This window comes from Echeneis naucrates, chromosome 4, assembly GCF_900963305.1.
Source record: "Echeneis naucrates chromosome 4, fEcheNa1.1, whole genome shotgun sequence".
Lineage (NCBI taxonomy): Eukaryota > Metazoa > Chordata > Actinopteri > Carangiformes > Echeneidae > Echeneis > Echeneis naucrates.
The window spans coordinates 17,478,283-17,506,273 of record NC_042514.1 but is presented as its reverse complement, the minus strand read 5'-3'; the positions used below and the strand labels follow the sequence as shown (position 1 = coordinate 17,506,273).

At 41.6% G+C, this 27,991-nt stretch overlaps 3 protein-coding genes across 4 annotated transcripts in view; 2 read left to right on the top strand and 1 right to left on the bottom strand.

The window, feature by feature from the left end:
* The first annotated feature begins 6,085 nt into the window (after positions 1-6,085).
* Positions 6,086-27,991, top strand: part of tie1 (tyrosine kinase with immunoglobulin-like and EGF-like domains 1) — an 84,157-nt gene continuing 62,251 nt past the window's right edge. The window contains exon 1 of the mRNA XM_029501059.1: positions 6,086-6,129. The gene's annotated coding sequence lies outside the window, so the exon portion shown is untranslated. The remainder of the gene's footprint in view (positions 6,130-27,991) is intronic.
* Positions 15,350-16,251, top strand: tmem125a (transmembrane protein 125a). The gene has a single exon (XM_029501065.1). It carries the CDS (start codon positions 15,553-15,555, stop codon positions 16,249-16,251), a length of 699 nt encoding a protein of 232 aa, XP_029356925.1. The 5' UTR covers positions 15,350-15,552.
* ap1m3 (adaptor related protein complex 1 subunit mu 3) overlaps positions 20,206-27,991 on the bottom strand; it is a 28,155-nt gene continuing 20,369 nt past the window's right edge. The window contains exons 7-12 of one of the 2 annotated variants that reach the window (XM_029501064.1): positions 27,762-27,910; positions 27,104-27,175; positions 26,661-26,819; positions 25,166-25,291; positions 24,293-24,368; positions 20,206-21,569 (exon numbers count right to left, since the gene is read on the bottom strand). In XM_029501064.1, coding sequence (XP_029356924.1) covers positions 21,547-21,569; positions 24,293-24,368; positions 25,166-25,291; positions 26,661-26,819; positions 27,104-27,175; positions 27,762-27,910 — 605 coding nt within the window. In that variant the 3' untranslated portion in view covers positions 20,206-21,546. The remainder of the gene's footprint in view (positions 21,570-24,292; positions 24,369-25,165; positions 25,292-26,660; positions 26,820-27,103; positions 27,176-27,761; positions 27,911-27,991) is intronic. The other variant, XM_029501061.1, reaches the window with a different exon arrangement.

Here is a 27,991-nt window from a genome sequence, read left to right as displayed (position 1 = left end):
GGATTTGGGACCTGCCAACCGCTGTGTGAAATACAGCTGATATTTATTCTCTTTCATGGCGTATCATCTTTGCAGAGGGAGAACCAAAAATACAACCAAACTTTGAATATTTAGACACGCTAGAGTGTCTGGCTTAGAGCAAATTTTCTGTTGGCATGCTCTTGATTTGATGCATCCCGATTGAAGTAAAAATAAAGTACACAATTTTGTGCACTCACACTTCAGATGAATGTTTATGACTTATTCTTGGTTATAATGGTGTTTATAGGAGTCATTATAAGTAAAAAGCAAACTGTTTTTAAGGTTGCACTCGAATATAGCAACAAAAAGAAGAAAACATGTTGAGCCCTATGAGGATAACATCAAAGAGATAAAACAAAACACATGCACAAAAAAGCCTTTCAGGTGCATTAACGCCCAGTTTAAAACCGTGTAAATCCATAATGGCAAACAGGAACATGTTTTTCAAAAAACTTAAGCAAAACAAGGCTATCTGTAAGCCGGGCAATAACTGAGTGACTTCAAGAACTCAGAAAACGTCTGTTTGAAGTGAGAATGGAGCCTGAAGGTGAATCTTGACCAGTTCTTTTGCAGTTGTGGGTGTCTGAGCACGCAGCCTCTATGTTGGAACCTCTGCAGTGTTTTGTGTGCTCTTTGCTCAAACCAGCCCTCCTGAATCTCTGTCACTGTTTCACCGGAGCAACAACAGGTCCACACTAATGCTGCCTCCTTTTTGGTCTGAGATAAGGTTAGAGAAGGGCTGAGGAGCTCAGATATCAACTGAGTGCTTTTGGCACCTGACGAGGGTGTCCGCTGAATGCCTCCCTGTGGCGATATTTCAGGCGTATCTAAATGGTGCCCACAGGGAAGACCCAGAATATGCTGGACATTCTCATCTAGCCTGAAACACTTCTGGATCTGTCCATCCATTCATCCACTGAAAAACTGAAAAACTGGGTGTAGCTAGGCCCATGGACATATGGGCTGCCACTCTTGCCCACACTCAGATTAATTAATTGCTCTTTTTCAGGATGTATCAACAAGCTAAGATGTGAACGCAAAATGTGAATGAATGGGGGAACTGGTGACACAAACCCTGACACTGAGATAAAGTATTGAGACTTTTTTTTATTATTTTCCAGTCCGTAACTATGTAAGCATCTTTCAAAATACTACAAGCCAGTCGAAATGACCAGTGTTTCTTTAAATTGCTAATAATTTAGATTCACCTTGAAAGAATTTCTCATCCCCACTTCTAAAGAAAGCCAATTATTCTGCAGGTTCTTCGCAAACATCTGTGAGATCATTAGCAAGAGCAAAAACAAAGCATTATTGATCCCAGAAGCTCATTTTATCGCTGTTATTGGGGGAGAAGTTCTTTCTGGCTCCCCTCGTTGTTGCTGATTGTCTGTACTGTCCTGCCAACTTGAGGTCTTTAATTTAAATGGAAATGAGACACTGGTCCCGGTATAGACCCAACGATCAGGTCATTATTACCTGATCAGCCTCTCATCCAAATCTGTGTGTGCGTGTGTATTTGTTTGTGTCAGCTTGTGTGTCTGTAAGAGAGAGTGTCCAACTTTTGTGAGTTTTATACCTTGGAATTGGATATTTTTGAGAATGGGAACAGTTTGGCCACTTTTTTTCTTCTGCACTAGTTTCCCCTGGTTTCCAAACTTAAGTTTCAGTTTAGCATGAGGTTTGTGTTAATTTGTGTTAAAATCACAGTCATGTATTTAGTTCAATATGCACGCAGCGTTTTGAAGTGAAATCCACAAGATCAAAAAAACAAGACTGCAAAGACTAAAATATTACATTTGCATTATTTTCGATGCATATTTTATACCTTTGTGTGAGGCCAGGAAGGGAAGGGCATCTATTTGTCCATCTATGTTGAACTTGATCCAATATTTGAGTCATCATGTGTACAAATCGATTAAATGAGGAAATACAGTGCTGGGAAAAAGTATTTGCCCCCTTACTGATTTCAACTGGTTGAACCACCCTTAGCAGCAACAACTGCAGTCAAGTGTTTGTGATAACTGGCAATGAGTCTTTCACATCGCTGTGGAGGAATTTTGGCCCACTCTTCTTTGCAGAATTGTTTTAAAGCAGCCACATTGGAGGGTTTCCGAGCACGGACCGCCTTTTTAAGGTCATGCCACAGAATCTCAATTGGGTTCAGGTCTGGACTAGGCCACTCCAAAACCCTTGTTTTGTTTTTTTAAACCATTCAGAAGTGGACTTGCTGGTGTGCTTTGGATCATTGTCCTGCTGCAGAACCCAAGTGCACTTCAGCTGGAGGTCACAAACTGATGGCCAGACATTCTCCTTCAGGATTTGTTGGTAGAGAGCAGAGTTTGTGGTTCCTTCAATCACAGCAAGTCGTCCAGGTCCTGAAGCAGCAGAGCAGCCCCAAACCATGACACTACCACCGCCATGTTTCACTGTTGGCATGATGTTCTTTTTATCAAATGCTGTGTTCATTTTAAACCAGATGTGACAGGATGCACTCCTTCCAAAAAGTTCAACTTTTGTTTCATCAGTCCACAGAATACTTTCCCAAAAGCTTTGGGGATCATCAAGATGTTTTTTGGCAAAAGTGAGACAAGACTTTATGTTCTTTTTTGTCAGCAGTGGCTTTGGCCTTGGATCTCCTTCTTATGGTTGAGTCATGAACTCTGACCTTTACTGAGGCAAGTGAGGCCTGCAGTTGTTTAACTGTTGTTCTGGGTTCTTTTGTGACCTCTTGGATCGGTCGTCACTGTGCTCTTGGGGTACTTTTTGTAGGCCCACCTCTCCTGGGAAGGTTCACCACCGTACCATGCACCTTTTCCAGACTGAGACATGTCACTTCATTTTCTTCTTAGCTGCTCCTGAATTTCTTTGGATCGCAGCATGATGTCTTTGGTTCAATATGGCCTACTTCACCTTGTCAGACAGGTTCTACTTAAGTGATCTCTTGATTTGAAAGGTCTGGCAGCAATCAGGCCTGGGTGTGGCTGTGAAATTGAACTCAGCTTTCCACAATAATATGATAAATCACAGTTACCTCATCATTTAACAAGGGGGCAATTACTTTTTCACAGCACTGTAAGTCTGTTATTCACATATAAGGATGAGGCTTCCTATTAAGAGCTAAAATCGTGGACATAGAGGCTAAATAATTCAGTTTCATTGTTAAAAAACTTGATTTGTCATTTTATTGTAGTGATTAATGTCACCGGGAAATAAATCCAAGTCAGAGATGGTTGTATTTAGTGTGTGTGTGTGTGTGTGCGTGTGTGCCTGTGTGCCAGTGCTATACACTTTAATTGCCGGAAAATTGCAGAGTGTGTGCAGGTGTGCACATCGATGTGTATAAAATGAAGAGTTATTGAATCGACCGTATTTATTCCCACGTGCATCAGTAACTGCTTTCATATATCAGGAAATGTCACAGGCCATCTTGTATTTTCTCCTCTCCCTTTTCCTCTCTTTGTTTTCACCCCCCCACCTTTACCATCTTATCTCCTAAAGAAAGTCAAGATAAGCCAAACTTAAATCCACTCTGCTGCCGGGGAGCCTGCTTTTATTGCTGAATCCAAGATGAATGTGTTCCACTCATATTCTGGCACAATTTTGAACAGTTAGAAGGATGCGAATAAAAGTTCTCTCTGCATTTCAAAGATGAGAAGTGATGTTTTCTTACAGCAGTGCCACTGACATTTATAGCCTGTCGTACATCTGTTCATGAGAACACTCCCTCTCTCCCAGGTGGAGCTAGAGGTGTGATAAACACAGAAAGCCAGCCACGGGGAGCAGCTGGAAACAGCCCTGTTGGCTCTGGAAAGGAATATAATGAAAAACAAGTAACCGAGACTCACATAATGTCAACCTCTTGGCAGTTACGTGCTGCATCTGTGAAGGTAAAAACACCTGGTTTAATCAGTCAGCTTCAAAGTATAAAAAAAAACAAAAACAAAATAATAACAATACATTTGTTTCTTTTAGCAAGTCGGTGAGAACGCGAGTGAGGATGTGCATGTGCATATACCAGCTTTGCTGCTTTTCAGAAAAACATGCAATAAGCGCCACTCAGTACTTCCACTCTGCAGTCCAACAAGAGATACGTTCCTGGAAGTGTGTGTGTGTCTCTGTGTGTTTCAGAAACATGACCTTTTTAGCTATTTAATTTCATGTTGAATAAAATATGCTAAAATATACTGCTGAGTAACATTTTGCTTCCCCATTTGATGGAAGCCATTTCTTTCTTTCCTTCTTTCCTTTTCTTTTTTTTTTTTTACATTCATCATTCATTGTTGATATTTTGTTGAGTTCAGATGAGGCCACAAACTGTTAGTGGGAAAAAAAAAGTTCATTGAAAAAACAGATAAACTAACAAGTGTGCAAATGTTAAACCACAGGCTGTAAAACCCACAAATAAGGCTTGATCTTGGGTTGATATTAACTCATGTTTTGCTTGCAGGGGAAGCTGCTCTTCATGACTCCCCCCCCTCCTCCCCATAACCACATGCAACACAAGAGGCAGTGAGCTATTAACAGAGACTGAGAGAACAAGGGCCAAAGAGCAGGATCATATGATATGCTGCGTGTCCTACCAAGTACGACAAAAATGTTGCTGTTGTTAACAAAGTCAAAAATTTACGATGATTGGAAATTAAGTACTCTGAGAAAACACTAAAGATATGACTGAGCTCAGATGAAATACTGGGCTCATTGAGCGGATTAGCACACAGTGTTAATATAGTTTGACCACAACGGGGATGATTTCCTTTGCTCCTCCCACTTCCTTTTGTGGATTTCATCACCTTTAACTTTTCTTTACAGGTCTATTTATTTGAGGCAATACCCAGTTAGCCCTGTTATGGCTATCTCTAGACTGCAGAAGAGGTAAATGAATCAAATAAAATGAACCAATAGCAGGCTTTATGGGTGCCATGATCAATGTGTTATGCTACAGGGAGGCCATTTATCACGATGAAGAATGAACCGTGAACCCATTTTTTTTTCTCCCAAAAGGGTTTATGGTTTGCATACTGAATGCTGCATCAACTTGTGTACAAATATGAAGATAAAGAGTTGTTGTATCCTGTTCCAGTCCCACATTTACATAGTATTGTTTCATTACAACTCCACCGATCAGTTCTCATAGCTTTGGTCTATAAATAAGACTTGTATGCCTGCACACGCCATTCTGTGGCAGCACAATCTGCAAGTGACCAACTGTGAATGAAGCACTTGGATCTAATTTTGGATTGAAGAGGACTAAAATATCAATCAAAATAATAATAAAAAAAAACAGACTACGAACACAGATCCCCAACATGTTAAAACCAAACAAGCGTTGTGGAAAGATAGGAGTCTCCGTTTGAGACACAAAGACTGAATTTGCATGTTGAACACAAAGGCCAGATGTTAAGAGCTGTGTGCCACTGACAAAGCTGACCAAGCAGATTCTCTGAAAATTGAGATTGGCAACATTTAAACTTTGAAGAAAACCGTTCAGACTGCATCTACCGGGAGGTGCTCAAGCATAGTGGGAAGCTCAAATAGGATTTCAGGCCAGAATCAATCTCCAGACTCATAATTGCAGTGATATGTCTACATAGGAAGCAAAACTGCAGCCACGCTGGTGACCAATCACGACTGCTCATGTCATGCTATCATGCCTTTACCTGTTTGTTTCCTCCGGCTCATTCCTTCACAATCACCCCGTGGCCTTTATTTATTAGAGCGCTCCGTTTTTTGATGGGGAGTCATGTGGTGCGCTTCCACCAGAGACCCGCGGCGGAGCGGAGGTCCATCCACCGGCTCTCTGTCCCCTCCCATCGGTGGCCCCCCTCCCGCCGCCGCCGCCGCCGCCGCCGCGCGCGGCCACACCTGCATTAAACGGGGAAAGTCCGTCCGGTGAGGCGGCAGAGAGGCTGTGGGAGGGCGGCTCGGCCGAGCACCTAGAGGGGCTTACGGCGGCTCACGGGACTCTGACATGTCGGAGGATGATGGCGTGAAGGCAGAGCCGACACCACAAATCCGGATTGTGGGACTTCGGAGGCGAGAAACCGGGCCGGGGATGAGGACGGAGACGAGGACGGCGCAGAGCAGACCGAGTCCGGACTGAGCGCACAGGTAAGCCCGGCGGATGAACCGGACACAGAAGAAAGCAGCTGTCCCGTCACAACTTTTCCGAAATGTGTTCGTCAAAAGCCCTTTTTCCTTCATCATTCCTTCACCTATTTTAAGAGTTAGATTAGATTATGCCCATAATACGCCAATTTATCTCTCATTGTCAACGATAATAAGAGATAGAAATATATGTATAAATAAAAAAATAATGATTATATTGAATTAGACTGTTAAAAGTAATGTCATGCAGCTCCACATCATAACCGAGAGAGTTCATATTGAATTTGTATCATTTGAGCAATCGAAAAATTCTTCTTCTTCTTTTCTCTCTTTCGTTGTTAAAGGATCTTTTTTAAGTGCTGCCAAATACCTTCCAGCTTAGTATGTGTCATGCGTATGTCTCGCTTCCCTTTTTTTATTTATTGTCTCTTGAAAGGCAAAGTAAATTGTAACTTTTCTTCTTTTTCTTTGCATTTTTGTGTTATGTATGTATGTAGGCATTTTTATTTATTTATTTATTTGTTTGCAGCCAGCAGATAATTTGGCTGTCTGGCTGAAACCCATATAGTATTTCTTTGTCTAACCCTATCATATTCCTCTTCGCATCGCCAAAGCTCTGAAATGAAAAGCAGCCTTTGTTGGTTGTATGAAATTGCTGTGCGGGTAAACTGCATGAAACATTAATAGACATTTTAAATCTGTTTTGCTCTCGAAACGCAGGCTATGTTATGGTCTTACCTGTAACTGAATATGAAATCACGAGGAAGTAGTACATCAGGCTTGGGATTCAGAGGCACTGACCTCAAAACACATCTAATCCTGATGAGCTTAATTGGGACTTTAAATATAATATAAAATTGTGTATTTGTAAAGATTAGGCATCTGCATAAAGGTTCTCCTTTTTCCACAGAATCAGTGGAAAGTAAAGGTATTCAACTTTGACTTTTATTCGGAAAATAATGCATTGCTACTCAGTTTTCATCAGAAACAGGGACGGAAAACATGTTGACATTGTCTCACACCCCAACCTTTGTACCTGCAGAATGAGGCGTGCACAGCCACAGCACAGGCCTCACATGCACTGTAGATCATCAATTCATAGAGTTACTGTCATGTAGACGGGGCCAGTTTTGCTGCATTGTGTAAAATCCATGAAACACATAGCGGGGGAGTGTTGTTGATACCGTATTCAAGTTATTGGGATTGGAACAGATCAATACACTGTCCAGGCATGGCCCCCTGTGCCACTTTGCTTATATACTGATTGTAGCTATAATCTAAAGACCAAAGATGAATCATGACAGTGCACCTAGCAGGCTAGATGATGTCAGCCTCAATGAGCCAAAACCAACTTTAAAGATCTTCTGAGAAGTCTAGCATTTAAAAACAACTCAGGCTGAAAACAACATGTGATAGACCTCATTAGGAAAGAGCCTGAAGTCAACAAAAAGCCGGCTGAAGGAACAGGAGGGGACAAACAAAGTGAATCGGTGATCGCCGAGTTTTGGGATGACCGTGCACGAGTGGAGGAGTAATAGGAGAGCTGTGTGGCTGCGAGGTGTGTGACATGGATGCCAGACACAGAGTGGAGCAAAGAGTTAGGGCGGGATCTTAAATATCCCAGAGAGGCGTTTTGTTTCACAGTCAGCAGATACACAGAGTGAGGAATGCAGCATGTTGTCAATGGCAGCTAGTACGACCATGTGCTCACCTGGGCATGGGACGCACCCGCCAATTCAACCTGTTCAATACACAGCTGTGGGAGATGGTGTGACATATACATACATTTTTCACGTTGAGGAAAGGCCATCATGACTATAAGCTCAATTTTTATATTGTAAGACTCCGTAGTCACTCACTCTGGCGGTGGCTAAATGCTAACATTAGCATGCAAATGTGTTTATTGTAGAAATACTAATTTTCTATAGTTTAGCAGGTCTATCAATGATCACTTCACTCATAGTTGAATTTTGCAGGCAGTGGTTATATTGTTTTACATATGGACTTAGCTGTTTCCCTTTGTTTGCAGCCTCTGTACTGGCTGCTGCCAGGTATCAATCTCATCCAAGTCTTGGCAAGAAAGCGAATAAGCATATTTCCTCAAAGGTCACCAAAATTATTACAAATCATCCTGTGGGCATCCTGCAATGAAAAGCCAATACATACTTGTCAAGATGTGTCACATAAACCACAAATATCATGGTTATGATGTAGACAAAAAAAAAAAAAAAGTTGTCAGTTGGCTTCATTGTCTATGGGACATGATTGCAAACATTCCTGTCAATCTGGGCAGCTAACGGTAACCAAAACACCCGTTTCTCAGTCGAAATCATTAGGTGCTGGTACAATATGGAAATGCCATAAAACGGATAGGCAGACAGCGAGCCAGCCATCTAATTAATTCCAATCATTATCACAAGACAGCCAATATCAAATTAGAATATGCTGAATATCACCTCTGAACCCACAAGAGGAAGGAATGAGGGTTAAAAAAAAAAACAAACCAAGACAAAAAAAAAAAAGAAAAGAAAGAAGGGTAGCCTCTTTCACATCGTCAGCACGACTGAAGCAGAAGGGGACTAGCATGTTAATTGGTGATTTGATTAGTGTTTTAATATTGCAGCTGTGCACGACAGAGGAAAGCAACTGGCTGCCCAGAGGTTTTTCTTTTCTAATCTACAGCCAGCGAGGGGGGTTATCACACAGATTAGTCATTATGCATGTCATTGAGTTATCTCCCTCCTACTTCCCAAAAAGAAATAAAAATGAATAAATAAATAAAATAAAATAAAATCTTTGGATCGTATTTGACAGGAGCAGAGATATTCAGGCCATTTTGAATAGTTCCCAGCATTTAAGAGCCCCAGTTGGCTCCTGCTGTAGAAACGTGGTTGAATAAAATAAGGTCCACAGTCTGTGCTTAACTGATAGATGGGGCTGGGCTACATTTTTGTCAACAGCAGTCTGTGCCCATGCTGAGAGGAGGAAGCAAAATTTTAAATAGAAGGAAATGCCGTATACCGTATTAGATAACAGAGTGAAAATGTTTTCTAGACATTTTTGTAAATCATGTTTTGATTATATCGGGGCTTCTATTGTTCGTATGTGTTGAACAACAGTCAAAATTTTTTGCCAAGGCCGCCGAACAGACATATTCTTAATGGCTGGGGATGATGGTGAGAGGATGCAGAAGGAAATGAGGGGAGGTAATAACACCAGAGTCTTGCTGAGCAAACGATGTAAACACAGGTGCAGCACACTGTGCATATGTATGTGTTTGCAAGCATTATGCCACAGGGGCTTTGCTTCAAGCAGCCTTTTACCCGGAGCCAGAGGAAGATCTGTGTCACCGACCACTAAGTTATTTCTTTCCCGATAGAGTAGCAACCCATTGCGACATCCCCTTCTGATTTTTGCCATTGATCCCTCAAGTTTGTAATCTGGCTATGGTGCGTTTGTTTTTGTTTTTTTTTTTTTAAACCAGAAGAATGCATAATTACATAAGGCGGAGCTGAAAAAATCTGGGGGTGGATTTTACCTGCAATGCTAACCTCATTTATCGTCTATTTTACTCTCAATGGAACCATTTTAAAAATTGTCATCAAGCAGTGTAGCTCTAGACTTGAAACATGCGATTAAGTTCATGAACTTATAATTTACAGAATAATTAAAAAAAGAAGTAGGGTCATTTCCCCATAGAATTCAATACAATCTGACTTGTTTTTGCAGCTCGTGGAGTTAACCCTGGTGACCGTTAGATAAAGCTCAAGTTTAATGTGCTTTTCAGTCCCAGAGTCTTTGTCCATTTTTTTTTTTACTGTCTCTGTTGTACCAATGAGCCACTGACTTACTAATATTTCCATCTCTGGAGCCATGCGCCTAATGTGGCTCAAAAGAAATCCATATCTTGTGAGTAAAACGGCAATGGCTGCGGCTGTTAAGGATAAAATGATTACAGTTTATGTGGCCATCTGTTACTCTCCTTCCTTTGCTGTGTGTATGCGACTTATTTTCATTGTGCTTGTAAATCAGATTGGTAACGACACTGAGAAGGGGCATGTTTGAGATTTAAATGAAGTGAAGCACTTGCTCTTGAACAGATATTACCCAAGATTCAGTGGCAGAAGGGAGCGCCGTAGATAAGCCCCACTTGAGGCGAGCCATGGGGGCAAGTTTACAAGCGCAGCCTGTGCTAATCATGCAAAGGTCTGTCTTCGCCTCTTTCCGTCTTAGGCTTTCCCTGTGATCCCTGACAGAGTGAGGACAGTGACACTGACTCGGGCTCTGTCTCCTCGCTGTGGGTGCCTTTGGGTCCATTGTGGCTGTAGAGAAGAAAGTCACATCCAGCTTGTCTGTGTAAAGACCTATTCAGCATCATTTCTCTGTGCTCGCCACATTTGCAACCCGAAGAACAGCAGTGAGGTCTCAGCACTATCTCTGCCCCCGAGCCTTTCCCTCCATCCTTGGCCCCCTTTTTCCTATCCCGCTCTCACCCTCCCTTCCCTCTCCCCAGGCCAAGCTTCATCCTCAGCCTCTGCCCCATTCACTGTCCCGGATGACAGCTCAGAAACATCCGTTACCCTCGCACTCCACACAAGTCTTCTTTCCTCTCCCTCCAGCCCCTGTGGTGCTTGGCACTGATGCCCATCACACAGACAGATGGAGCCAACCCTGACCCCACTCTTTGCCTGTAGGGACGCACAGAGAATCAACGCCTGACTAGAGGAAAGGGTGGGGGGGGGGGGGGGAGTGAATGTCAGTGGGCGGGGGTACAGGAAGAAGAGAGGAGGAAAGTATTGCTTCGTCACCACAGCAACACATCACCCAGCCTCCTGCGGACTCCCCTTCAGCCCGACCTGAGCTCCTTGGTTAAAAACACACACAGCAGGAAAGTGAGAAGCAGGACCAGAAGGACCTCTCTCTCTCTCTCTCTCTCTCTCTTTTGTTTCTAAATTGTGCCTGACATATTTTCACTTTAATTATTTGGCAGCGATATCTTGTTTTGTGCTTGTGTGCTGAGGAGAAGGTGCAAACATTGACAAAATACTAAATATAGAAATCATTTCAAAGGAGCAGATATCCAAAGGAAGACAGGTCGAGAAAATGCGTAAGGAAAATCCGCTCCACACTCTCAGGTGTTGCTTAAGTGTCTCAGAACACCACAAAAGTTTCATCCTACAGCCCTGCACATCCTTTTCTATTCGGCCCATTATCATCTACCTGAATTACAGTCCGAAAAACTGCAATCGCTTCCAAAAACAATGTTGTTTTAACATGCAAATCAATAAGCAGGATGGGATTTCTTTTTTCACCGTAAGCGAGCAACTTTTGTTCATTGTGCTTTCCACACCCAAATAAAACTGAAGAAGATTTTTCACTGACTGCAAAGAGGAACTTCGCACAAGGCTCCAGTCAGAGCAATGTTGGGTGTGCAGGTCTACCTTCATCTAAGTTGGAGCGTCCATCATTGCACCTCTGCTAACTGATAAAACGTCCGCCTCGTGTCGGGACATCTGCAGCTTCGCTCCTCTGACTGAACATCTCTCCCGAACTTTTGCCGCCACTCGATGTTGTTGCCGTTTCTTCCATCTCACTCTGCCAATCGGCATTCTGATTAAAATACAATGCCAGACAACCAATTCTGAGAGAAACGCATATCAACAATGAAATGAGACACTAATGGCTGGTGAAATGAATTCAGTGGGCCAACATAACTGAAGGGGGAATACCGGAGTCCCAAAGCTTCCCAGGTAATTGGAGTGCAGTATAGTGTTTTTTACTCCAAAGCACAGCTCCTCTGGCGACCTTGCAGGCTGGAAACAAAGAGGTAGGCAAGTACAAAGAGTGTAACGGAGGCAGAATGATGCTCTATGTCTGAGGTTTATGATTATCTTAGGGATTTATCATCATTATTGTCGGTGCATTAGCATAACAGAGACTGTCTGGACCGTACGCTTCACTCACTTCAGTTTTCAGTGTAGAGTTGAGCATCCAGGACACATTTATTATTCCTGTCCCTTAAAAGAAGACCATTCCAGATGCTCTCAGGATATGTTCCGTATAAAAGGTGATAATGACCACTCATTCAGCTTTCTATAGCTTCTGTGAGATACTTCAGCCTGTGAAATATGTCGAGTTTGGATTGCCAGTCCAACGGTCCATAATTGGGCCATAAATTGGGTTGTGAACATCTATTTTGTGAATATGCAGAGTTCTGCAGAGGCATGTGGTGATTCATTGTCAGATGTAATGTAGGGATGTTTTTTTTTAGGGCCCTGGTGTAAAGGACTGAAATGTTTGCTAGAGCTTCACTCCACACCAATCAAGTGATATTTGCAGCTCGTCACACTTTGCAAGATGGATGCAACCAAAATTTTAATCAGAGACTACCGTTTTGTATTTAATGACAAAGATTTTACCAGCTTTGCCAGACGGCCCAAATATGGCACAGTGTAAAGTGATCATCAGTGACTTGAATTCCAGATTACCTTTGGCCCTTGGAGGAACGGAGTTGCGTGGAGTTGGGCGAATTGTTTGTACCTCTATACGTGCTTTCTGTTACTTAAAAGGAGAACAGTGGAGAGTGAGTCAGTGCTTTTGTAAAGATATTTATGAGGCCAGTATGACACTGCTGATATAGAGTCTAGAGGTCATATAAGTGATAAAAGAGGAAAGGCAGACACAGTCCAGCAGCCCCGTCTGTGGGGATCAGACTGTGGGAAACACAACATGGAGTAAGATATACTGGAGTCATTACGGCTTCGATTTCATCTTATGATCTCTGTTGCACGCCATCGCCTCTCGCTATATCACACGCTTGTTTCCCTGCTAGATTTCAGTGTGAGCCATCTAATGAAACAGAGGTGATCTTTCATCAACTTGTACTGTACAAAGGAAGGGGATATTTTCCAGACCATAATAAGAAAGCAGTTTGGATGTCAGTGGAGAGTCGCGCATATTGTTTTTGTCACTCCAACGCCTTTTGGTGCCTAAAGCTCAGACAAGCAAAAACATACAGATACACACCTCAATTACTGTGCTATTTCTGTGCAGCTACCTGCCAATGACACCATGCTCAAACCCGCTGGGATTAATTAGTGACTTGAGCTCTTAAGCGCATGCACACGTGCAGCCTTCTCTATAGGAAACATACACATGCGTACATTAAGTCAATCAACACGACCTTCTGACATGTTTGTCTTCACCTTTTATTACTCATTTACAACTGTTTACGCTCAAAAAGCAGTCTCTCCTGCTCCCTTTCTCACACGTACACAATCATCAATAAAACATAGGCTGTGAAAAGCTTCCAGAACAGCATGTTGCCAATAAACACCTCTCCTCCTCTGCTGTAATTACCTCACCCTTCATTTCACACCATGTGGGTGCACCTCATATCTCTCTGTGTCACCGTGCTAGGCAGAGTCTGTCCGTCGCTAATATAAAAAGTTATCTTATATTTAGCATGTAGCCTTTTATAAACAGGAATAGGAAAAGATTGTCAGATGTAAACATTTCTGTCACTGGTGTTGAAATGGCTTCTAGAGGTGCCACAGAGTTTCTGGACTGAATACGAGATCATGTTATACATGCTCAGGCTGACTTCTTTTTTTTTTTTTTTTTTATTATTATCATCATTTTTTTATTTTGCAGAGCACCGTTTGTGTGAGCAAAATCCACGGCCAGTGAGGACAAGCTGTAACTCCTGTCATCTTGTTTTCGGCGTTGGGCTTGTTGCACGCACTGCTGACTTTGACAGGTTTTTAAAGACAAGCTGTCACCGGCTGTAATCTTGAGGGTGTTTGTTTGTTTGCGAGTGTGTGTTTGTTTGTCTGTTTACACAATTGTGACGACAGGCTCCGTTAGACAGATTCAATATTAAGTAAAATTAAGGCGTAAGTAAACAAAATAAGATATAATCAGCCTTTACCTGATGTCTGATAAATCATACAACAGTGTAGACAATGTACCCAGCCCGTGGTGGTGGGGGCTCGTCTAGTGAGCTGCTGTGACTCTGTGTTTTTCAGGGAAATAGGGAGAGCGTTTGTGCATTACTTTGATTGTGCGTGTGAGTGTGTGCCTGTGCATGTGTGTGTTAGCGTGGCTGGGCGTTGTTTATTCCATTGGCAGCTGATGCTTGTTTTATCCAGCCGCCTCTGTAGTGGCAACTCATTAGCATAGTGGTAATGAGAGATGGAAAAGGTTGCCAGTGTCAACACGCTATGTTTTTTACGTAGCGAAAAAGAAAAGAATTCTGGCTTCTTCACACGCATCTTTGATTTGATTTGATTGATTTTAGTTAGTTTTTTGTTGTTGTTGTTGTCACCACACCAAGCTGATCAGTGTTGCTTCACATCATGGTGGACAAACTGGTTGATCTTCTGCGTCATTACGGCTCGCTTGCTTCCTTGTACTACCAAGCCTTGGCACTGAACTTCGATCAGCCTGTGTCTAAACTTTATGTAAATGATTTTAGCCTGAAAGAAATGACATGGATGGTTAAACATGCTGCATACATGCAACATGCTGTGTAGCGTTGTGCTGGGTTAAGAAACATTTTAGATTGAAGGCTTGCATCGGGCTGTGTGCTACCATTTATTGTCCGGTTAACAAACAAAATCTAAACTGGTCTGCCAACAGCTCACTCTCTTCTTCGACTATTGCAGGTTTCATTTTGTTTTTATGTAGCTGAATCCACTGACTGAAAGACTGTAAACAACATAAATACCGTAGTTGCCTAAAAAGTTTGCAAATTGCACAATTTCATGCTGCGCCACTCATTCAGAGCCAAAAATGCGCCACTCGTAATTTTTCAAGAGTATTTCAAAAAGTCACATGGGCACCGTGTTGTGACGATCTGGGACATACTGATATGTGTTCACTGATCTGCTCAGGCATACCTCCTATGAACCGCCAGACTCACACAGCAAACAAACCTTCACCCCTGAATAGGCGCAAATGTTGGAATCACACAAATCATACTATACAAACTGTTACAATTTCATCTATTCTCTCTTCCAGGTGACTGCTGACACTCTGTGAAACCAAAGTGGAAATGTGTGTAGGTGTTCGGATCCCTTTCTTCTGATGCTGATGGAGTACAGACAATTTAGATTCCTGTCTGTATTCAGTCAGCTTGAGTGATAAGCACTTTCATTCTCAAAGGAGCCAGTGCCCTGAAGTGACTTGTGAAGTGCTGTGGAACCTTGGTATACAGAGCAGATAAAACTGAAATGGGCTGAGTTCAGCTGGATGTTTTAGAACATTTGGTGCATTACATTCAGATTTGCCATCAAGATTTCCACATTTGAGATTTTCATAAAAGGAACAGTTGCCATAAAACTGGTGGGTGTAAGGACTAAAATATTCTGACCTGAACATCGTGGTGGTGGCGTCCCTCTTCAGCAGGCTGGGAGTGGCATTAGGATGCCAGAACTGGATAACTTTCCCCCCCTGAGGGACCCCAGAGGCCCTGAACTGGGCCTAAATGGACCAGCAGACCCCGCTCAAATTCAGCACAGCATCCTGGAGGAGCAGGTGGAGCTGTGGTGGTTCAGAGATCCTGGGAAGTCTCTGCTCTGCTACTGCGTGGCTGTTCTCCTGATCCTGGGCTGCGGCCTGGGAGGAGTTGGACTTCTCTCCACCACCACTAGCGTCTCAAGCGAATGGCGCCTGGGCACCGGCACGGCCCTCTGCCTCCTCGCCCTGGGAGTCCTCCTGAAACAACTTCTCAGCTCAGCTGTGCAGGACATGAACTGTGTTCGAAGCCGGCGGCGGATTGACATGCTAAAAAGTGGCGGTTTGTCCGACCTCCTTGTGGTTTTGATAACCGGGCTGTCACTTCTGATTTGTGGAGGGGTTCTACTACGTCTGGCGCTGGCGAACCACATGCCAAAGCCAGGCCAAGCCCTGAATGACATGTACATCTCTGGAGTGGTTTTGCTGGCTGGAGGGGGGGCTGCAGTTGTGGGTGTTGGGATATACTCTGTGGTCGTGATCCTGCTTGAGAGGACGAGGCACGGACGAAGGCTGGTTGACCGGGTTTTGAATATCTTCACCGTTTCTGGACACATGGACCGCCAGGCTCGCAGAGAGACGACCTCCAGTCTGGCTAACCTCATCTGAGATATAACCAGACTGCATATTTTGGCCCTGTGCTCTTTATGTCAAAAATATTCAGCTACAGCTAAATTTGCTAAATTTCCCCATTATTTAAGACACATGATTCAGACATGATTGACTCCTTACGGTCTCCAGCTTTGCCACCATCTGATCAGAATGTGTAAGAGTTGAATGTAAAATGAGTTGAGTGTGTATTATCTGCTTGGTGATGATTTTGTCAATGAGCAGTCAAATTTCAATCACAAATGGATGAAGACAGATTGATTGGAGGATAGATATATTTGGTACTGAAGTGCAGCTGAAAGTGTTTCAGCACAGAGGACAGTGGTGTGTATTTTACACATGAAAGATAAATCAGCATTTTTTTTTTTTTTTTACAAACTTTAAAGCACCGTTTACGTGAGATGAAATGTCAAATGATTGGTGGCAGTGAATAGAGGCAGTGCCAGGCTGCAGGTCACTGGCACAGGAGCATGCAAAACAACAATAAAAAAAGTTGATTTTATTGGTACTGAGGAAAATTCCTTCAAATTAAAAGCACATATTATAGCTGACAAAGACCCTAACCCAGAAAGGGAAAGTGGGGTGAAATCTTTTGATGTTGTTGTTATCAGATATGTTCAGCAGGATGGAGTTTCTGCAAACCTTCTCAAAGGTGACACAAGGTCGCGGTTAAAGGGGCGTTTTACAAAGTGATGTGTTTAATATATCTGTGATAAACATGTATCCCGTCAAAGTGGCCTTTGACCGCACTTCTGAACACTAAGTGCTGTCACAGACTTGAGCACCAGCTGGATGGGAATAGATGGGGCAACATATACATATGAAAAAGTCATCCTTTTAAAATCATTTAAAATAATTTCCCAACTTTGATCTGTCCATGTTCAACTGGCAACTTTGGCTAGGATTGTGGTGTTTGTGTCAAATCCTTATTGTAATATTTGGCTTAATGTACACATGACAACATGATTGTTGGGGAATTTTGACAGCACTTTAGGATGTATGGATTTGTGAAATTGTGCGTCAACACAGCATTGTCTTGACTGTGATTCTTGGTTTTCTTTAACCTGCAATTTTATTTTTTATTATTTTATTTTTTTTTACATTGACATTGAATCACTTGACTGTGTATAATGACACATAATAACACACACTGCAAATCTTCAGTTTTGTTGCATTTCAATTAATTTTTCAAGACTAAAAGATTCTTATAGCCTTATTGTTTTTATCAACTGTCTATCCGATACCCAGCAATTACAGAAGTTACAGAGCAGCTGATGAACCTATTTAAACATCTTGCCAGCTAAAATACTTTCCTCAGGAGTTGGCATAACCAAAAATAAGGGCGTGAATACTTGACTTATACCGTTGTCAAATAAGCGGAAAATCTAATTCCTAAATGCCTGTGTTGCCCCGTGCTGGCTGAATGTGCAAGTAGGCAAGCAGCTTGCTCCCCGAGAGCATGGACATGTCATGTGTTGTGTGCCAGTTCAGAGTCTATAATTTCATGACTTCAGATTTGTAACAATAGTAGTTCAACGTCAAGCGAAGCCAGCATGATTACATTCTATGGAAACATCTTGCGGCGCGCTAATGTGATGGAGTTGCACAGAATTCCTTGTATTTGATGCAGCCAGAAAAGGACGTACAATTAACAAGATGATGTGAACCCCGTCTTTATGAATAAAGTGGCATGTGTGCTGACAAAGAGCCAAAACAAAACAACAAGACAGTGATAATGGGACACTGCTGTCATCATTAGCTTTTTTTTTTTTTTTTTGCCACCTACCTGGTAAAGGTCATGTAATGCAGTTTTAAAGATGATGCATGATATTAGCAAGCTATCTTTCCTGACTTCTGGAGGGTTTTTTGTTTTGTTGTTAGTTTTTTTTTTTCTGGGAGCGTAATTAAAAATATATTTCGATCCCTGAAACTGTAAAGAGAAAGGACAATAGGTGCACAGCTGCTACTTTATTAAAGGATTATGTTAAAGAAAACTTCTGGAAACACAACATTATTTTCAGCGTGGGGCAGTAGTTGGAGGTGACGGTTGTAGTCGTAGCACTTCTGATTTACTGGATGTATTTTTGCCGCAGACCACAACACATTACCATTTGAAATTAAATCCTTACCATCAACATGGCCTGTCATAGAATTTCAACGCACTTGCAAATGTTTGAACTGGGTTGTCAATGTGGTTAATTATCTTTCACTGAATTAGATAAATTTACAGCACTGCATTGTTATTATTGTCTTATTTGTTTTCATTTTGAAATGTTAAAAAAATAATCAACCCTATTAGGATGCAAAGGAAAAAAAAAGAAAAGAAAAAGAAAGTGTGGCAGGTGAAGGTCAGTCCCGTTTGGGAAATTTATCCAAAGCCTTTGAGAGTAATTCCTCACATTGCCTTACAGAAAAACCTCAGAAAAGGTCTGCATTGTGTCTCATTTCTGTGTGTGTGTGTCAGTCACGCCGCTTTATCTGTCTGCACATACGCACAGCCTATTGCCTTGAGACAAAAGAGGTCACACAGTTAACCATTGTTGGTGTGATGACGGACAGCAAACTGAAGGCACAATGCACAAGGAAGCAAACTGTAGGGGCTGGCATACACTAGCACCACGCTCTCTAACACACACACACACACACACAAATAGGAAAAAAGGAAGGCTCGTACTTTTTTTTCAACACATTCAGAAATCTGGTAATGCCTACTTACACGTATCTGTCGTCTGACCTGAAGTGTACTGTGGCAATAGCAGGTTGTGTATCCATGCATGACACAAAGAAGAAGTGAGCAGAGCGAAGAGGGAGGCAGTTCTGATACAAGGGAGAGACATCTGTGTGGGAGGGGAGGATACAGAGCGTTGCTGACAGGCCAAGATAGCGGAAAAATGTGCAAACAAAGAACATGAACCAGACAAAACATGTTCGGCCGTAGCTAACTGTAAGTCCATATGTAAGGTAAAAAGAAAATCAGTCAGAAAATCTATTTTCCTTCCCATGCTGCAATATATTTGTGATGGCTTCTAGTATTTCTTGCGTACTGCAAGGTCAAAGTTTTAGTTTGGTCACTCAACTGCTGTAGATGGAGTCTAGAACTCTTAAGTTGTAAGAGGCCTGGTTTGGACTTGTTTGTCCAGCACATCCCAAAGATGTTTGGTTGGATTGAGATTTGGGGAATTGAAAGGAAGAGTAAACACTTTCTGCTCACTTTTGAATTCCTTAAACCTTTCCTGGACCTTTTTTTTTTTTTATTTGCAGCGTGACATTGAGCGTGACATATTTCCATGAAGGGGTGGACTTTGTCTGCAGCAGTGTTTAGGTAGGTGGTATGTCAAAGCAAGAGCCACACAAATAGCATCACCCAAACTTTCCCAGGACCCAGAACATTACCCAAAGCACCACAATGTTCCCACTGAGAGGAAATGGGATTTATTGGACATTGCTCTGTGGTTCAGTTCTGATTCTCATGTGCTCATTGCGGGCCCATTGTAGGCAGGAGTCAGCAAGGCTCTCAATTTTGAAAACAAAATTTTCCACTTGCTGTCAAATATAAATAATAATAATATGTGATAAAAGATGTTATTCCCTTAACATGGCAGTAATCGGTGAATACATTTGTGGTTTTTAAAGATGCTGAACTCTCAAATGTTTCCGCAAAAATGTTTTTTCTTTAAAGGTCTGGCACTCCAATGCTTCAAAAGAGGTTTACAGCATTTCATGGAACGCGGAATAATGCATTTTATTTGCTTTAGCATTTATTATTTTTGACGTTTGGCACAGGATATTGGTTCGGAATCTGGTTATTATTACAAATCATTAATCTTCTATATTACAAGGCATTATTAGTATTATTCATCCATTCAGATTTGGTGAAGCTGTCTTTCTAGGAAAACCAAATACAGCAAATTCCTGTCACGTTTTTTTATCCCCACAAAAAACATTTTTTCAAAGCACAGTAAAAAAAGATTCTTTATTTCCAAATATATCCCTTTGCTTCCATTGGACAAACTTGATAAATTAATGACACAAATGACAACATATGATTACACATATTAAAAATTCTCATTTGGGTCCCACGCAGGAAAATTAGCTGATTGTAATGGATGTTTTTTTTTGTTCTTAAACAGCAGCAACGCAATAAAATGACTTAGGACTCTCTTCTCTTTTGGCAGTGGAGGTGAAGCGATGTGGTGCAATGCATGCACAACAGAGGGACTAAATTATGCCACAAACTGCTTTGAAAAAGAACAGAGGCCTGCAGAGGTCGACATGTCAACAACAACAACAAAAAAAAAGTACATATTCTGAGATTTATGCAAAGAAAAGAAATCCCAGGTTATTGTACCTATGGCTCATTCCCCTTCCTGAGCCCAATTTTCCTACTCTTTAAAACATTTTCCACTGGAAACTAACTAGTAGAGAAAAAAAAAGATAACATGACAAAATCACCTGCATGTCTGCACTGAGCTCATTCCTTCAGTCTGCCTGATGCTGATTCTGAACACAAAGACAAGGTTACAGCCCCCATGGGAGTGTGTCGGGAATATTATGTTACACTGCCAATGCCTCCGACAATATTGTGTCTTATTAGTCATTGATCTGGTTGCTGGTGTTCATTGCAGTGAACTGGGGATTATGTTCATTGCTAAAGGAGATGTGTCATTGGCAATGAATGTATACTGTAGTGGTGCTGATATACACCTATGAGAAGGACGAGAATGAACAAATAAGTGGTTGAAGATGGTTAAAGCAAAAAGAAAAAAAGTTGGATGTAGAAGATTGGAACACTTTTGACCATTATCATCATGAGTCTTTGAGAATTTAAAAAAAATGTTTTCTTCAATCCTTGCTATGGAGTTTTGAGGAAAATTCAATACATTTTTTTTTGCTACCTAAATTCTTCTTTAAATTAACTTTGAGGGGGTATCACATCATAAGTGAGGAATTTGGGGCTTGCCAGAACCAAACAGGTTCACAAATTTATCAGTTCATTATTCACATAGTAGAATGTTTCATTTGAGTCCTGAGGAACCATTAAAAAAAAACAGAATCACAGGTCAGAGGTGCTGCTCCAGCCCATCCTGTCTGAGCTGAGTTAGACTTGAGATGAAGGGAGGATGTCTCACTTCCTCACAGAGAGGAGGAAAACGTCTTGTGTCCTGCTGCGCTTGTCCTCTGTTGTCCATTGTAGACAAGGTGCCAGAAAGAGGGAGAGGAGAGGAGAGGTGAGGGAAGGAGAGGAGACGGACAGAGAGAGAAAAATATCCATTTGTCTAGCAGCCTCTGTGCCCTTTAGTTTGTCCGGAGCTGGTAATCTGCCAAGAAATGTAACAGCAGAGCATTAACACACAGCTTTCTTCCACTCATCACCCCTCTACATCGCATCACTGCCAATATAAGCCCTATTAAGTGCCCAAACAAGATTTGCACTAATACTTGCTGTAGCACCACTCAACTAAATCATATTTCCAATATTTAATACAATAATTTAGACTTAAGAGTCTTTACAAAAGAATGTGAGCTTTTATTAGTGTCAAAAAAGATGCATTAAATAATTAAAATGCCTATCCATCATCCAAAGTTGTTTAATACCACCTGATGCTATAAAGCCGCACATTGTGTACCCAAACATGAACATTAAAGGGATATAATGGGATTTGAACATGAAAGCAGTATTTTAGACAATTACATGTTGCCTGTGTCAACATGACAAATGCCAACGCACAGGAGTCCTTTACTGGCAATGGCACAATTTGGAAAAACACAAATGACTAAAAGTGTAGTTTCAGATTGAAGTCTTTCAACAGCTGTTTGCGCCAAATGTTGAGATAAGGTTGTTTTGTTTTTGCTGGCGTTTGTTTGGTTAGCCAGATTTTTAGCAAAACATCACGTCTCGTCAGAGGAGGAGCCCATATGCGAGCCAACATGTTGGGAGCGTTTCTTTCTAATAGCTGCTGTAGTGGATGCCACTTTGGCTTTGCATATGAGCACTAAACCCCAGGAATAGGTAATTATTTTTCAGAAACACCGATGACAGATGTGCTAAATGACAGTCACTTTCTTGTGCTTTAGTGGCCACAGATGCTGAAGTCTTGTCAAAAGCCCTCCCACAGGAGTGCAGGCTGCTGCAGCAGATTAGCATCTATGGTGTTTGAGATTTTGAATGTTAAACAAACATAAGGATGCAGTGTTTTGGACACAGACCTTAAAATCGATTCCAATTAAGAAAATATAACCAAATCCAAATGCAAAGTTGCAAGTTAGATCAGTATTACGACAAAAACACTGATGACTCAGCATCAGAGTTCTGCTTATTCAATTCAGTACGGACATCTGCTAATGTCAGCATATCAGCTGGAGTGCGATGCTGCCTGATCATGTTCTGAACAGTGACACTCTCTGACACTGACAGTGAAGCCGTCACTTGCTGCCGCACAGTACAGTACAGCTGATTGTCTGTTCATCCCTCATTAATAAGTCAGCATGGCCGTCTACAGTATCAGGGCATTGTTCAATCAGAGTGAGTGTGTCTGTGTGTAGTGCTGAGCGAAATGCGATCATGGCTGTCGTCTCTCTCCTCCTCCCTCCCTGTACTGCTGATCGTAACAATGAGAGAAAGGTGATAGCCTCCTCTCCGGTCCGCCTAACTTCATCACTTTGTTCTCTTGCTCTTAGTCATTTTTTTGTCCTTCTCCTTCCTCTCCCTCCATCATTTCCTTGCTCATTCTACATGGTGACAGTAACCTTGGCATTCACTGAGTGCCACCCCGGGAGCCACCTGGCACTCTGTGGCATTATTCAATCTCCACAGCACCTGACTCACACCTGACAGAGCCAGGCAGAGGATATTATTCATGAAACAGAGTAAGGTTCATTTCCAGCCAGGTATATGGGAGATATGAAACTTTCTGGCCGTGGTTCAGTGGAAGCATTGGGCTTCATCTCCATATCCTTTCCATTTTCCCAGTGAGCTGGGAAGAAGGATTTTGCTGCAGACCCATCAATATACTGGAGCTTTAATATGGCAATGTGCAAAAGTCTGTCCAACCATCAAGCATGTTTTTTTTTTTGTTTTTGGGAGGGGGGGTCTTGCTTTTTAGACTTTCTTTCAAGGTGAAAGTCCTCATCCTGTTCTTCACCCTTGAGTTGACAAATGTGATGCAAATAGATGAGTTCCTGAGGCAAAAATTTAATATAAAGAAACCTTTACCTTTGCCAAATAAACTGGACCACCCAGACTTTAAAGTATTCTGAACGCTGCTCCAAACTGTGAGAACCCTGTTCAAATTTGGACAACAAACGTTTTCCACCGGCCTGAACAAAGAATTCTGCGCCATGAACTGGCAGCCCTTTTATCCCTCACATCTTATGTGGTGTCGCTCTAAGCCCTGGAGTTCATGGTTCATGGTGATAGAGCCAGGTAATGGATATGATGGATGCCGCACAGCTGGGTTCATTCCTGGGCTGCACACTGAATAGTGATGAAGGAAGACTGATTCTGACACTGCTCTCACCAGGAGGGCATCACATTGAACCTCAGGCTAACCTCCAAGTGGCTGGTGAGTTTAGACTGGAAACTGTCTTGTGCTTAAACAAGAATTAGAATAATTAAAAAAACAAAAAAAAAAAAAAAACAACAACAAACAAAAAAATAAAAAACACATTGTGAGCAAGGGACAACTTCAATGCAAAACCGGTTATTTTATTATTTCTTTTTATTTCTTATTTCTTTCTTTTAATTGTGCTACACACAATAAATATAAATAAGAATATAAACATAAATACACTCGTATGACATACGAGTCATAGAAGACTGCCTGACCACATCTTGCACGGAAAAAAACAATAAAAAAAAAAAAAATCGCAGAGAGTTCCGCATACTAGTTAAAGTTTTTTACAGATTTAAAGTGTAGAGAAAAGAGGTATCAGAGGTATCAGTAGTGTTACAGTGAGAGCAAAGTCATAAGATCTAAACATTTTGATCAAAATGTAATCCCAAACTAACATCACCAAGTCATTCAATGGGTTATTTTCTCACCTCCACTTTGTGTGATATAGCGCACCCATGGTAATGCCTGGTAACCGCTCTTCTCTATGATCTTTAGGTAACGCACCTGAGGAATGGAGACAGGGTAAAGCTGTTATTTCACCCCCAAAGCCATCAGCTGTACTGCATCTACTGCATGTGCTTCACTGTGACCCCACAGCTCCCTTATCATCAATCACTGTTGTCCTGTAAAGAAACAGTTCTCCCAAAGCGATAGATTAATTGTTCTTATTCTACTTCTTTAAAGTTAAATAAAGCATTAAAAATATATGCTTTTGCTCCACAAATGTTTGTATTAGCAGCTTTTTACTCACCAGTCTAGAGGAAACTAGGAGCTCAGCATCAAAGTTCATTTCTTTACTTGCTGTCTCCAGCACGGGAAAACGGCAATATTACCTCTTGTCTCTGTTACATCTCTTCTTCTACTGAAATTAGCATTCTAACTAGCCAACCCTAGTCCATCTTGACATTTTCCAATAGTGACTCAATGTAGCGTCAAATCTGCTTTCCAGACAGAGTGCTGCTCAGGGGTGTATTATAAAGACAATGGTTTAAGATACTTTCAGCAAGAAAGCCTGTATAGTTGGACAGAAAACTTTCACATAAACCATTTAAAAGAAGGAAGTTAATCTAACAGTGTTGGAAACCAAGAAAGTTTCATTTTGGAGATGCATGGTTTCACAGAACAGTGATGAAAGGAACCCAAGTGTTGCATAGTATATATTATTCATCAGCATTTCACCTCAGTTCTGCTTCCCTGTAAGATTTACACTGAGATGAGTCGAAACAAGGCACATTGTTCAAACTGTGGTTACACAAGGAAGTAGGATTTTATCAGGAAAACAATAGAGTGCTTATCCCAACCTGAATTCCCGACACAGTGAAATAGGGTATCTCAAAGTTAACAGTGATTGGTCTCTTTGCCTCCAATTCATCATTCTCCACGCTGGGTAGCCCAAAGTGTGCCCGCATGATGTACTCCTTACCGCCCTATAATCACACACACACACACACACACACACACACAGAAAAGAGCTACTGTTTCTGTTCAAGCATTTCAAAAAAGATTTTTCTTATTTGTTTTATTAATTCTTTTATGACCAAGTCTGATCAATGTGCATAATCACAACGAGTATAATAAAACAAGTTAATTATTCTTCCTACCAGCAATTGTGCAACACATCATCTGAGCATTGAGTTTGTAAGTTTGTCATTTTTGCTTGTTGGAAGTAAGTTGCCATTTTTACTTTAGAGCCTTTGACAGTTTGGTTTCAAGCCAGCATTTCTGTGCGTGAGCAACAATCAGCCAAGATTAATTTTTTATGTAAAAAGAAGGCGCAGCTTATCTGTTTTATTATAACTGTATGAGTGTGGGTTTGTGGATGACCTGGTAATAAAAGCAAACAACCGACCAACTGACATCATTGTTTTACAGAAATTACCTCAACTGTTGTAATGTTGTAATGGGAAAATATTGTGTTAATTCAAGGCCCTGTCTGTTACAGTAAAACAACCACAACATAACAAAGGAATGCGACATTTCCATTCAAACACAATCATTAGCTTAGTTACTGCTGAAATATCTTTTAACCTGCTTTTATACAGCTGTGGTTGATAAACTTTATTATAGCTTATCTACTGATGAAAAGATGGATTATCTTTTTCCATTTGGTACCTATTTGCAGGGAAGACTGTAAAAGACGCATATATTTCATACCCTCCCTGTTTGTAGGAGAATTGGACATTGCTCTGATGGACTACAGATAGGCGTGTTTATCACTCTCTTATCACAACAAATCGCTGCTTTAAGTTTGTTTCCTCAACACGCTCACAAACATTACAAGCAATATGATTTTACCGATGACAATATCCAATTTTACATAATTCAATGGTTGACATTGACGGAAAACGTGTTCTGGAGAATCAAGGTGAATAACAGTGTGCCACCTGCAATGGCAGCTCTTAACCTTCATTGACAGGCTAAAGATGTAATGAATTACAGTGGAAATATCGCAACTTGACAGATAAAGGAACTTAAATGAATTAATGGATTGTGAGTTTTTAAAAAAGTAATGACATTTTCTTATGAGTAACTTTTATTTTAGGAGATAGCAGAGCATGGCATTGAAAGTCTGAAAGGAACATTAAAATAATATGTGCGTGTGTGGGAGAGAGAGGTGGTGGGGGGTGATTAGGTGCTGTTGCCTAATAAACACAACTTATCTGTCAACACGGGCTTATTCAGTTGTGATTTATCATGTTCTTGTTCTGATTTTAAAGCCTGGTAGTTATGGAACAAGACTGAGCTGCATTGTCCTACGGCATCAAACTGTATTAAATGTGTTGCAGGCTTACTAACTGGGAAAGACTTGATGTTCCACTGCACCGCGTTCTTCTCGGGAACCCACTTAGCGCTGCCCGTGCTGGTCTTGAACTTGGGTGAGTCAGCATCACTGGGCACCGGCACCATAATGGCCACATTGTTGGCAGTGGAGCGACTCTTGAACTGACTCCGAGCCTGCAGAAAGTGACAGTGGACAAAGGTCAAACGTCACCCGAGACCTTTACAACAAGGAACTGCATATGCTTCTTGTTTCCTATCAAAGAGGTTGTAACTACGCAAACTCCAACTTGTTATTTTGAGTGTGCATGTGGCCATCGCTGCATGAAACTGTAATCCGCCTGAGATGCATGTGTCATAAATACTAAATACGTTTCAGCAGAGGGACAAGGTGAGTGAATAAGGACCTAGTACAGTGTGCTGTATGTGTGTGCTTATGTTTGTGTGTCGCTCATCATTACCTTCACCTTGATCTCCACACGGCTGTGAGAGAACTTTTCAATCACGCTCTCAATCCATATGAGAGGCTTCACCTGTCAGAGACAGGGAAGCAAGGTCAGAGGGGTGAGCATGGAGCTGCAGTGCATCACTGCAACAAACATCACCATGCAGTGACCCTGCAATGACTTCACCTAATATCCCTACTCGCTGCATCATCACTACAACAATGACTAACATCAAATGAAGGATTAACGCCTGTTACTATTACAACTGCTGAACTTCTTGCTGCTATCATCAACCTCAGTTACTGCACACCTTTAAATCTGCAAGCAGTGATATTGAATTATCTTTTAATTCCAACCATTAAAGCTACCATAATGGAGTACTGCTGCCTCCTGAGGGACTTACTCACACATTCACATTAGTTGATTTCACTAACTTAAACGGTTGCTTATGAACAATATCACTCATTTGGTTGCCATTTCTGGTGAACTGCAAGTCCATTATGTTTAGTTAATGGAAAAGCTGAGCAGGATAAAAACGATAGAAGGAAGAACATTCTAGTGATTTATGTGAGCAGAAGCACTTTGAGACTTGCTGAGAGACAAATGAAGAGTTTGTTCTTAAAGGCTTTCACTGTGAGTGTGTGCGTACATGTTTAAAGTGTGTCCTACTCACTGCGGTGTTAAGGCGGTAGGACATGAGCTCGCTCTCACCATCAGGTGGGATGAAAGAAATGGTGCGGTCGTTCTCAAAGCGTGACAGACGGACGCACTGATGGAACTTCACATCCTCCAGCTCCACTGTCTTACTCTTCTCCCCTGATACGCACAAATGCACACACAAACAAACAATACACAAAAAGAATGAGAGCCTTCACACAGCCTTGGGGAAATCAAGGTCAAGAT

Coding starts and splice junctions, on each gene's coding strand:
- tmem125a (XM_029501065.1), top strand. CDS start 15,553: ATGCCAGAACTGGATAACTTTCCCCCCCTGAGGGACCCCAGAGGCCCT.